This window comes from Impatiens glandulifera, chromosome 7 (genome assembly GCF_907164915.1).
Source record: "Impatiens glandulifera chromosome 7, dImpGla2.1, whole genome shotgun sequence".
In the NCBI taxonomy this organism is placed as follows: domain Eukaryota; kingdom Viridiplantae; phylum Streptophyta; class Magnoliopsida; order Ericales; family Balsaminaceae; genus Impatiens; species Impatiens glandulifera.
In genome coordinates this window covers 47,778,469-47,791,281 of record NC_061868.1, presented here as the reverse complement: position 1 = coordinate 47,791,281, position 12,813 = coordinate 47,778,469, and the positions used below count along the sequence as shown (strand labels likewise).

The 12,813-nt window shown below is 38.2% G+C and overlaps 2 protein-coding genes across 2 annotated transcripts; one reads left to right on the top strand and one right to left on the bottom strand.

Annotated features, from left to right (window-relative positions):
* The first annotated feature begins 356 nt into the window (after window positions 1-356).
* Window positions 357-5,022, top strand: LOC124945347 (protein decapping 5-like). Its single transcript, XM_047485765.1, has 7 exons — window positions 357-550; window positions 2,052-2,152; window positions 2,659-2,730; window positions 2,832-3,647; window positions 4,251-4,427; window positions 4,514-4,666; window positions 4,738-5,022. The coding sequence occupies exons 1-7, from the start codon at window positions 397-399 to the stop codon at window positions 4,876-4,878; spliced, it is 1,614 nt and encodes a 537-aa protein (XP_047341721.1). The 5' UTR covers window positions 357-396; the 3' UTR covers window positions 4,879-5,022.
* A 207-nt stretch (window positions 5,023-5,229) lies between these two features.
* Window positions 5,230-6,436, bottom strand: LOC124910426 (protein MODIFYING WALL LIGNIN-1-like). Its single transcript, XM_047451065.1, has 3 exons — window positions 6,292-6,436; window positions 5,948-6,156; window positions 5,230-5,674 (listed from the first exon to the last, which is right to left on the bottom strand). The coding sequence occupies exons 1-3, from the start codon at window positions 6,388-6,390 to the stop codon at window positions 5,353-5,355; spliced, it is 630 nt and encodes a 209-aa protein (XP_047307021.1). The 5' UTR covers window positions 6,391-6,436; the 3' UTR covers window positions 5,230-5,352.
* Between the last annotated feature and the right edge of the window lie 6,377 nt (window positions 6,437-12,813).

The following is a 12,813-nucleotide window of genomic DNA, read 5'->3' as shown; positions in this document are numbered from 1 at the left end:
CCTCGTTTGATTATTATTATAAATTTTTTAACCTAAAAAAATCATTGTTTGATATTCTTCCTTAAAATTTAGTTATTGAAAATTTGTTATATTATTTAATATTTAGATTTTTAATTGTTTTAATTTGGTTGACTATTTTTTTTTTAACTCTTTATATGAATTAATAATAATTAATTGATTTTTTAAAAACAATGTTAAAGTTCAAAGTATTATTTGGATATAATAAAATTGAAGGCCAGTTTTATATATACTACATAGGTTTAGAGATTAATTTGAATGTTAGACAAGTTTGAGAATTTGTTGCGTGCATATATATATATATATAATAACAAGACTAAATAGAGAGAAAAGGTGCATAGATTTCCCTCTCTTTCTCTGGCGAACTGTGATGTGAAAATGGCGGACGAATCATCATATTCGAAGCCTTCTTCTCCCCCGAGTGATTCGTACATTGGTAGCTATATCAGTTTGACGTCAAAATGCGAGATGCGGTATGAGGGAGTACTTTATTATCTCAATCCACAAGACTCGACCATTGGCTTGAATAAGGGTTTGTTTTTTATCCTTTCCCTTTGCCCAGTTGATTATATATATATATACTATCTAGATGTATTGTGATCAAATTTCATTATTCATGTACGGGGATATCTATCTGTAGTTTAAGTATTTTATTTTCAGTTGTAAAGTAGACTCCATGGGGGATTTCGTATTTATTGAACTTTCTTTTACACAATCCTAGCATCTGGCTTTTTTTTTGTCTTTGTGAAAGTCCCGGTGTAAGTGTTTCAGTAAGGAAGACTCTCCATCTCTTGCTAATGGTGGCTCTTTTGCATGAATTATGCATATGTATGGTGCGAGTAGACTCTTTGATACTTCTTATAGTTTGACCTAATACAAGAAAGGAAACAGTTTTTACACTTTGTGCACATGGGGATATTACAAGAAGAAGAAGAAGAAATATATACTGGAGATTATTATTATTTTAATTCTAAGTTTTTAGTAATAAGTAATCACAAATTGACATGTCATGAAACCGACTTTCTTGCAATACAAACAACAATGGGAAAGTACTTTGATATCTGGTAGATATCCTTCAAGGATGGATGTTGTGATCATTTAAAAGCACAACCCAACAAATTCTTCACATCTGGGTCTTCTTCCACAAAAGTTGGAGCCAAAAGAAATATTCACTGCAACATGATCCACTTGATTTTATCTAAAATATTGTAAATTTTGAATTTTGACTTCGTTTTGGTCTCCTTCCCTGTTTTGTTGACCCACTCCAACAATTTTTGTAATTGGCTCTTTATGGACTGCCTTTAATAGAAACCCCAACTGAATCTAACTTTTGTAATTGGTGAGAATCATGTTCCTCTCACACTTGGAATATCCCTTTCTCTATTTTCTAGTTCAATAAAGCTTAAACTCCTTTTCTTCCCAACATTGAATAATATACTATATTGAAAGACTAATCTCGTTGACTGTAACAAAACAATTAAACCCTTTACCCTGATTGCAAAACAGGAAACTGTTTGTTCAACTCCTCTTAAACAATTAGTTTTTTAATTGTCCATATTAATATTGTTTCATTACTCACTTTTCAAAAGTTAACGTTGTTTCATTAGTCATGGATATCAGAGTAATAATGTTTTACTCTCACATTACTCCTTAATGTGTTTGTTGATATGCTTTAGTTTGCTATAAAAATATAATTTCAATGTACAAAGACCTAGTCCAACATCTGCCAATACAAGTGAAACAATAAAAATGATGTTTATTCCTAGAGAACAATGTCTAACTGAAATGGCTGCACTTACATATACTCTATACATTTATATACTTCTGTATCCAGATCTTTTTTCATAGGCGTACTTCTAAGGCTTTGGTGATGTCATTAACAAAAAAAAAACTTATAAAGCTTTGATTTAGTGTTTCACAATCTACTTGTTCATCTTCATTTGTAGGCTTCATCTTTGGTACATATTGAATTTTATTGTATTTAATGGTTATACCCTTATATACATGAGTTTTCCTTATGCCTTTTGCAACAGTGAGGTCTTATGGAACCGAGGGGAGAAAGAAAGATGGGCATCAAATACCTCCTAGTGATAAAGTTTACGAATACATTCTATTTCGAGGATGTGACATCAAGGTCATTCATACTTCAACACTTGTTCTCCTATACAACTGAATTTTTTGTTCCTTTTATAACTTTATCCTGGTAACATTCCTTTGATTGTATACGCCTTTTTCTTCTTTATTGAGGATGGGAAGTTCTGAGCTAAGGTGTAGGCTGCTTTTTTGGGGGCCATATTCAGACCTTATCTGTATACCTCATTGGTTTCATTTATGCAGTTATCTTTTCTGGGGCCATATTCAGACCTTATCTGTATACCTCAATGGTTTCTTTTATGCAGTTATCTTTTCTGTTTTGATAGCTTCTACATAGTCCATCAGATACCTGGAAACTCATCCTTTTATGTCATGTCTTCCCTGTACTTACGCTGTTCATGAGAAATACCCTTGATTAATACAGCAACTAAAACTGTTTATTATTTCTTTTCAAGTATATGAGCTTATTTATTTCACCTCTATGAAAAGAGCATTAGTATTTTATGCTTATGGTGTTTGGGACTCTTGGATCCTATTGGATTTCAGGATTTGCAAGTAAAGCCATTTCCTACTCCTGAGGAGGATACCAGTATAGACGACCCTGCTGTGGTTATTCAGGTGCTTTTTTTCGTTTTTTGGTGAAGTCACTTGATGTGAATAATACTAGTTCAGAATATTCTAAAGATCCATGCCTCAGTTCTTGTTTGTTTCATCTGCAGTCAGCGCATAGCATGGGGGGGACTGCAGGTTCATTGAGATCATCGGCCTACATTAGTAGTGGTGGGTCCATGACAGCTCCAGATTTTAGTCAAGAAAATAGGGTGGTCAATCCTGTCACACTGGCTTCACATCAAACTGGTACTAACTCTAGTCAAGTTAGTTCTTTACAAATAAGTCCAAATGCAAATGTTGCATCTGCTGCCCCACAACGTTATTTCGAAGGATTTGATGGAAACTCAACTAGTGAATCATACATACAGAAGCTACCTAATCCATTAGTGCCTACGAATCAGCTTCCACCTCATCCAGTGCAGGTTTATGAAGAAATGAGTCTATTCCAAAATCCTATTGGATTCAGTTCATCTTCCCTTCCTACTGCTAATTCTGTACAGTTTAATATGCAACCTCCTCCCGATCCGAATGAGCAATACAATCTGGTTGATATCTCTATGCCATCCACTTTAAAGACATCTGTTTCATCTCATCTCACTCCACTAACTGGTAATACAGTGGACATGCCTTCTTTTTCTACATTCAATCAAGGCATTGGATGTCCACTTGTTTCTGAAGCTGATTTAGGGTACGCCTATAGTTCATTTCCACCTATTCCAGACTTCACAACAGGTCAATTGTCTGAGGAAGGACCGAATTTTTTAACAACAGATCAGTTGGGTCATCTTAGGCCTCCTGTGCTGTCAACTTTGGACAATATCTATGTTGATCAGAAAAATATGGATTCTATTAGTGCTTCATCTTCAATAACTGCACCAGAAGTTCCAGTGGCATTCTTGCCATCAAATCTCCCTGGAAAACAGGTTGGTTAATCCATTCCCTTTCTCTAAATGTCAAGTTTCTTTTTGAATATTAATATAACTGTAAATTAAAGGAATATATACAATATTTAAAAGAGTTATATAAATATACCATCTTTTTTCAATCCACAAGTTATGCCAGTTATTTAAAGGTGATCTTACTGAATGGGACATTTCTTAAAATATTCTATTTATTTGCCTAACTTGCATTTATTTTTCCTGGTGGAATGTGGGAGGATGGATTTTTTTATAAAAAATATTGAATTGAGCTCTTGAACCATTTTTGTAAAATCAACCCTTAAAATTGAAACCACTCTTTTTTAATGCATGACATCGCATCATTAAAGAGGAACTCACTAAAATTCATTTGGCCGCTCTTCCTTTTCCAGGATTGTTGTGTTCTTTCTCTCCCTTTCCTAGATTAATGTGCTTTTTTTTTTTTTTTTTTCCTATAGTGAGACTTAATCTTTCCCATATTTCTTTTTGTGTTGATAACTATATTATTTATCAATTAAAAAATCATTACGTTTCTGGACACTCAGTTGCTTCCTTGTTTTTTATGTTCATTTATGGTTTACTCTGAAACCAATTTATGTGTTTTTGCAGTCGTTTTTCACTGAAGAATTTGATTTTGAAGCAATGAATGAGAAGTTTAAAAAGGAAGAGATATGGGGTTACCTTGGAAGCACTAGACAAAGGGAAAAAACTCTAAGTGTTTCCTCTCCTCAAAACTTGGGTAATGAAGGATTGTATGGATCAGAACTACTGAAAATTGATAGCAAAGTAGGTGTAATGAAGTTTATTTTTCTGTTCTTCCATTGATTATATGCATAATTATGGTCAAATTAATTAATTTGTCCTGTGAACAGCCTGCTTACAACAAGGAAGAGTTCTTTGACACATTGTCAAAGGCCTCTTATAATAAGCATGAGTGTTTCAACACACTGTCTGGTAATACGCACATGCGTGGACCAAGGAACGGACCACCTAGGTTTTCTAATCGAATGAAGATGGATAACGAGGTCTGTTTTATTATTTTATTATTTTCACTGGATATTTTAATGTTATGTCAATACTTCATCTTACTTTGCAGACTTTTAGCAACTTCAACCAGAGACATTATGCTGGCTACGATGCTCATGATGAGACTTACAGAAGCCCTCACAATTGGGGAAGGGATTATAACCATGATGGAAGAGGAGGCGGTGAAGAGTATTATCCATATAAGCTTTGAGTTATGTTGCATGAAGAATAATGTGGGCATGTATTCCCTGGTTTTATAAAATCTAATGCAGGTTTATTATTTTCTTTCTGGTCAATGATTACATGTTCTCTTATCCTCATGAATACTATATTATTAAGCAGGAGGTTTATTACTAAACTATTTTCATTAGTTTCTCTTGTCAATTTCTCAGATTAGTGACATTTAATTTATGTTGGTAAAGCATTAGGCTTTATATGCATTTCTTTTTTGTGAACATTTTAGTTCAAGACTGTTACTACTTGAGTGAGATGTTTTTTTAGGAGCATTCCTTTTTTTATGGACTAAATAGTGATTTTGAAGAAATGTGTTACAGGAATAAATAAGCACCCTCTGTATATTTGAAGTTTGAAATATGAGAGAAAGTAGAAGGCTCTTTCTTTATTAATGTTTCCTGATTCTCCTTATTTCTCAAGTATAAAAGAATGGTTTACAGTGTTTTGTTTTTTAGTTCTCTATGGTGGGTATACTTTGTTTCTTCATGAAGAAACTACTTTTGTTTGTAATCTCTATGTTGACAGTAGTAGTCCTCTTTAGATTGGTCCAAGATGTGCATTTGGGTACAATTTGGCATGTCTTGATGTTTAGAGCTACAACAGCTGATAGAATTGTTGAGCCAACGGCTAACAGGACTAGGATGGCCGAGCCAACAAAGACACCGTCCTTGACCAGGTAGCATTCACCGTCTAGCCATCCTTGACCGTAGGGCTGCACTTTGTTCATGCTTGTGGCTGAACTTATTAACACCAATGCAATCCCAAAACTGACCCTGCATACTTACAAAGTATTATTATTATTGTTTATTGCATGCTGGATTATATTTATGAAAATTGACCTGTTTCCAGCTGTTAAGGTTCTTCTTCTCTGGAAGTCTACCCCCTTTTCAATGTAACATTAAATGATGTGTATTTAATTGTTTTTGTAAATAATCAATTAGATATTAGAAAGACCTCATTTAAAGATGCATGTTTCAGATTCAAACTTTCATTTCATTTCTTTCTTGATGGTGATATAAAAATAAGCAAATATGGTAGCTTATTACCATGAAAGAAACATGAAGATGATGGCAGGAACTGAACTGATCAGCTCATCCTCGTCGGTTCTTTTTCTCCGGCGAAAGAAATTCCGGCAAACAATGATGTTCCCAAAGAAGTGAGCTGCGGCCAAAAAGGTCAGAGCAGAAATTCCCAGTCCGGCGGCAGAACTGCCCGACAAATAACAGAGGTTGTTATCCAATTTGAGATCATTTCTCTACATGAATTATTCATCCATCATGAAAAAACCCAGAAAGAGGATTATTATGTTTTAAGAATCACATAATAATAATAATTCATACCCAGAAGGGAAGGGGAGAAAACAAAATTAAGAAGATTCTGAATGATCCACCTTAGTCTTGTTGACCTCACAGGCAATACAGAGGGAGGCAGAGATTATCCCTAGGAACAAGATCAATCCCAAATCTAAAGGGATCTTGTCCTTGTCCATGGCAATTGGAGAGTTTTAGAAAGAGAACAACTAGGAAAGATTGGGGTTTGGGCTACTCAATTTTTATTTCTTTTAGAAGCTAAGTTGTATGATTTGGAATATAATTTAATATTAATTATCTTATTCCAGGTCAACTACAACTACTTCAGAAAATATAAAGTCAATTAATCTTGCCAATGGATAATTAAGAGCTTGATCAAATATTCTTCTTCTTGCATATGAAATGAGATAAAATGAGATTATAGATTATACTATTCAAATTTTATTTTTTTAATTATTTTAAAAATATTTGAATATATATCTAAATAATAATTTAGATTAATTGGTTAACTATCTGTTAAACCTTGTTACAAAGTTTGGGGTACTTTAAATAAATAGAAATATTGTATAATTTATTTTTTTAAGTTAATTAAAAAATATAATAATATAATTATTACAAAAAAAAATATATATATTTAGACAGTTTTATTGTTACCCTTATTAATTTTTTTTTACTTCTGTATTTTCCTAATATCATACAGCTTAGCCCATGCTTGGACTACAAGGAGGCCTTGCAATACCACTCATCTTTTTTTGTTCGATGATTATCTTATTTACCTTGGAAGGATTCTCATTCTTTTTGACACTTGCTTGGGACTTGGTATCGAAAAAGACAAATTTGAAATGTTCTTTGAAGACAACATTCCTAACACTCGACTGTTGACAGTTGATGTTGACAGTTGACAGATACGTTGGGCTTCAAAATCGGATCCCTGTCATCTAATAACCCTGCCTTTTTTTTTTTGCGCAAAGACTAAAGTATTGATAGTTGGAACCCTATTATTGAGAAAATGGAATAAACATTAACCCATTGGAAGGGTAATCTCCTATCAAAAGGCGGAAGGCTATCAAGAGTACTCTTTCATTTATCCCAACCTATATGATGTTTATTCTCCCCATTTCGGTGGCCGAGACAAAAGAATGGAGACAATTATGAGTAATATTTTTGAAATAATTATAGTTCTTCACGCGTCTCTCAATTAGTTAACTAGAATAATATTAAGTTGGATAAGCATGAGGGCAGACTTAGAATAAAAACCTTATATTCTTTAACCATTCACTACATTGGAAGAAAATACCATAACAATGATAATAGTTTACGGTCTAAAATAATTTAATCCAAATATATGATATTAGAGGCTTCGAATGGATCTCTTTAGCCAATAGAGTTAACTGTTGGGATAGTATTTGGGGTCACATCGCAAAACTGTGGAGATCCCTCCATTTCATCCTTCACTACTCTGTCGGAAACGATAAAAAGATTCTCTCTTGGACTGACCCGTGGTATCTTAGCAGCACCCTTTCTATTATTTTTCATGATCCCTATGAAGTTTTAACAAAAAGGGGCATACAAGTTCACCAGTTCATCCGATACTTATTTCACTCATTATTGGTTGGACAATCTCTACATAGTGAAAGGACAATTTTGCTTTGAAAGAATCTCCTAAATTTCAGTCGAGTTATATTTATAATGCTCTATCCCTACGAGAGTTGATGAGCACTGTCCTTGGAAGGAGTTTTGGAAGTCAAAGATTCCCTCCAAAATTTATCTTTTTTGCTTAAGAGATTATTCACGAATATATTTTTATTCTCGATAAGTTTAAGAGAAAATATTTTTTCCTTGATAATAGATGTAGTCTCTCGGTTAAAGAAACATGTCAATATTCTCCTTCATTATCACATGGCCTCCTTCATTCGAGTATTCTTTAGAACGCTATCTGTTAGGATCTAGATCGCCGCTGGTGGACCGGGGGTTGGACCGGTTAGCGGTTCTCACTCGTAGGGTGGTAGTTAATCCGGTTAGAGATTAACACCGGGGTTTCAATACTACACAACCTGTCACAAACCCTTGAACTAGGTTCAAGCGCGGAAGAGGTTTGCTTTCAGATTGAAGCGGCACGCTTGTATGATAGGCACGGTTGGTTTCGAATGATGGAGATTTGGAAATGGTGGGTCGGTTTTGGTAATCTGGATATTCGGTATGGTTAGTATAAAGTCGGTTTGGAGCGGTATGGTTAAGTCAGTCGGTTATATAATGAAGCCGGCAGAAAGTAAATAACACAACATATTTTATGGATGTTCGGAGATAAAACTCCTACGTCACCCCTTCCTCTCGAAACCGCGAGAAGGATATTCACTAAGGAATACAAATACAATCCGATCGAGACTTATTTCCTGCTTGATAACACTCTTACAATTTATACCGAAATTGTAGAACACACTCTAACTTTTAACACTTAGGCTTTGTAAAATAACACACTCTTATAGTAAATGCTCTTAGAGCTTGTTATCTCAATGTATGTTCCGCTTAAGTCCCCCTTGATGTCTCACGCATTTACTCTTCTGCAACTGCCTCCTTTTATAGGTGAAATATGTCAACGGTCATATTTCATTGCCTTGAATCTGATTGGCTGATCAGAGGCGCAGTGATTCAGTGTCTCAGATGTTCAGACCTGCGGTCGTTTCCTCAGACCTGACGGTCAATCCTCAGACCTGGCGGTCTGTTCTTCCGGTGTGTAAGACAAACCTGCCGGGTTTGTCTTTTACTTGATGTAGGCACTGTCTGTTGGACAGTTGTCTGTACTTGGAAGATTTCCTTTCTGCCTTATTCCGAAGTGGAAGGATCCGGTAGTACTGTCTTCTGCAGCCTACAGTCTTTCCTCAGACTTGTATGGATATGGAAGTATTCAGTCTGTTCCTTTGGTATCGTTCTCAACAGATACCCGAAATGTCTTCTTGTACTGGCCGGTCATTTGACTTGGCCGAAGGTCTTTAGGTATGATGTAACCGGACTTCTTCCGGTTATCTCTCTCTTATGGCTGATCGGCTGTTTGATGAATCTGGTTTTAGGCTTTGGCCGATCCTTTCTTTGTGCGGTCACGTTCCGAATACTCTTGATCGGTATGGTGACTTGACCGGTTAGGTACCTTTAGTTCATCCGGTCCGGTTCCTTGTTCCTGCATAGGAAGTTTATTTAAGTTAGGTTTATTTGAACCGGTCTGAATTTATCTAACAATTTCTCCCTTTTTGATTATTTTATTTAAAATTATCAAAATCATGTAAGTTTGCAACCGTAGGCCGGTTGTTTTGTTTGTCCGGTTTTTGAAAAAGACTTAGAGAATTTTCGAAAAGTTTTGAGAGAAAAGTTTTGGAAGGGTCTTTATCTTTTATCTAACAAATTTCTCCCTTTTTGATTATTTTATTTAAAATTATCAAAACTAAGTAGGAATGCAAAATAAGGCCGGATTCAAAAATAACTTTATATATTTATATATATAGATGACCGGAAAAGACAAAATGTATAGAAGTACTAAGGCTAAAAAGAAAGATAGTCCCTATTCAGAGTCCGTGAAGTCATAGGCGCTCTTCTTTTTCTTTGGTTGCTGCTGACCGGTCGGTTCGGAGTATCGTTGCCTTCTAGATCGGGACCGCAGTTGTTCTTCAACTTCATCCTCGACTTGGTCGGCTTGCTGCGATGTACCGGTGATGACCGGTTCAGAGACCCTGTTGAGCATTTCGACTATTCGCACTCTCTTAGGAGCCTCCCTCTTTCTCTTCTTCGGTGCTGAAACGGAGGCGGCCGCTTTCTTTTTCTTCTCGTTTTCCCTTGCATAGCCTGCCAGCCTTCGTGTTTCCCTTTCCAGCCGTGCGGCATCCTCCGCAGCCTGATTGGCCACTTTCGCAGCATACCCTGGATATAAGGCCTCAGCTCTTCTTATTCTTTCGGCCTCCACTTCCGCTTCGGTCAGTTGAGACGATCGCGGCACCTCCTTATCTTTGCTAGCTTCGGCGTCCAGCGCATCCTGGACCCTTTTAGCTACTTGGGCATCAACCTCTATAGCCGCGGCATCCGCGTTCTCCTTGGCCTTTATAAGTTCGTCCATCTGTTCTGAAAGAGCCTTTACCTCGGCCATAAGATTCTCGTTTGTCTTCTCGAGATCGGAGACCCGGTTAATTGTCGTGTCGACCCGTTCGAGATCTTTCTTGAAATTGGAGGTCACTTCCTCCAGAGCCGCGGTTCGCTGAACACATTTCTCGCGCTCACCCGCTTCTTCCCATAGACCGATGCCGATTGCTGAAAGTTGTTCTTGATGTTTTTCCAGAAGCTTCCTTGTCACATCGGTGAACTTCACGGCCGAATCAACTATTCCGTTGTATTTATCCTTGAAAGGTTGAAGCTCGGACACGTTGTGTTCTTGTATGCGGTCATCAATCCGCTCCGATATGGACGCTTCAGATTTTTGAAGTCGGTCATCAATCCGCTCCGATATTGACGCTTCAAACTTTTGAAGTCGGTCATCAATCCGCTCCGATATTGACGCTTCAAACTTTTGAAGTCGGTCATTAACCCACTCTTTAGGAGGGTCTGAAACGGTGACTTCTGGTGGTGGAGTTGATTGCTCGGTGGGATCTGGATCGGCTCTCTCACTGGAGTCTATCGGTGCGGCATTCTCATTTGGAAGTTCTAATGCTGCTGCATCCTCTAAGATCGTTACCGCATTTTCTAAGATCGGTACCTTAACATCCTCTAATATTTGTGCCTCAACATCCTCTGGGGCCTCAACATCCTCTGGTGCCTCAACATCCCTTGGAGGTGTAGGATAGTTAGCCGGAAACCTGTCGATTACCGGAGCAGTGTAAACCGGTACTTGCATTCGGCTGCATATCGTTTCCAGCCGCTCGATTTCTTGAAGGAATTCCATTTTGACATTTGCAAGCCTTGTTAACACTCGCAGCGCCACGGTATCCACCGATCCCGTCTCTTTGAACTCTTCCTTAATTTTCCGGATGCGTTTTCTTAGTTTCCGAAGTTTCATCCTCGGTATCAGGAGACAAGTTCGACTTTGTACCTTTTGAATTGTGTTGGATTTTGTGAGGTTCAACATCAGGACCTCCACTTCCTCCAATCTGTCGTAGCATTCCTTTCCCGAGAAGTCCGGTAGGATTTCTTTATATGTTGTACTGAACCGGTGTTCATGCCACTCCAGGTATAGATATTCAACATCGTCGGCTCGCTGGTTGATGCCCTGAATGATTTTCTGGGCTAATCTATCGGCCTCTGCTTCCTCGGCCTCCTCCTTCTCCGTGTTGTAGCCTTCATCATCGGCTTCTTTATCAATCCCTTCTCCACCCTCGGTGGTCTCAGGATTAGTGTTTGGTTCGGCATCGTTTGGGCCCCAAACCGACTGATCGTCGTCATTGGTCGTTCTATCATCGGTCCTTTCCGTTTCGGTATGCTCAGAGGCCCATTCCTCTTCTTCTTCTGGCTGTTGTGGTGGGTCTGAGAATGTTGTCTTTTCTTTGCCTTTTCCTCCGGTCTTTGCTTTGGCCGGGGCATCTTTCTTCGCGGCTTTCTTCTTTCGGCCACCTGTGGCACTGGAGGCCGGCTGCGTTCTTTCAAGGAACTACCTTGATCTAATGAGGCATCGTTTTGCGAGAACGGTGCCGGGACCGAGGTTGATATTTAAGTGGATGAATATCTTACCGAGAGGCACGGCGTATCCCCACGACCGGTTTGAATCCGGTTTCACCATGTCCATTAGATTACTGAACACAGATCTTGCCCAGTTGACCTTTTTTCCTTCCATCAGACCGATCAACATCTTGATTTTGTCTTTGGTGAGGTTGCTGAAGTTTCCTCCCCTCGCCTGAATCGCCCTTGCGAAGATGTCACATGCCGGGATTAACTCCGGCCTCAACATTTGTTTACTCCCGGATGTTGCGATCGGCTCTTTAGATGCTGATAGAATGTGGCAAGCTGCCTCAAAGATTTCCGGTTCTATTTCTGCCGTTGCATCCTGACCGGTTCTTGGAAGGCGCAGGCTTTCGGCCACCAAATCTTCGGTGAGCTCGATTTGGGAACCGCAGACCGTCGCAATGATCCTGTCGTATGCGATGGTTGCGGTATTGAAGAATTCTTCGACCGCTTCCTTGTATATAATATGGGGACCGTCGAGGAAATATCCCAGACCGGTTTTAATTAATCGGTCAATAACTATCTTTGCCTCGGTCGTACCATTCAGCCGGATTTCCTCGAAATCCACCTGAGAGTAAAGTCTGAACAATGCCGAATCACGACCCATTTTGAGAATGAAAGAACCGCTTCAAAAAGTTTAGAGAGCTTAGAGAGAGAAAGTGAATTCGTGTGAGAATGAAAGAAAATGACCAAGGGTCCCTTTTATAGACGCGGTTTGGAAGCCCAACCGTCTCATCATGAATGGGCGGGAATTTTCCCTCCCAAATGAAAAGGCGCCAAACCATGGGCGGTAAAGTACGAAACGGTGGGCGGCAACTTTGAGCGGGAGATTTCCCTCCAAAATCCTTTTGCCTATGTCATGGATGACGCATTATGTTCTTTGAAGCCGAATGATTGAGCGGTTTCGA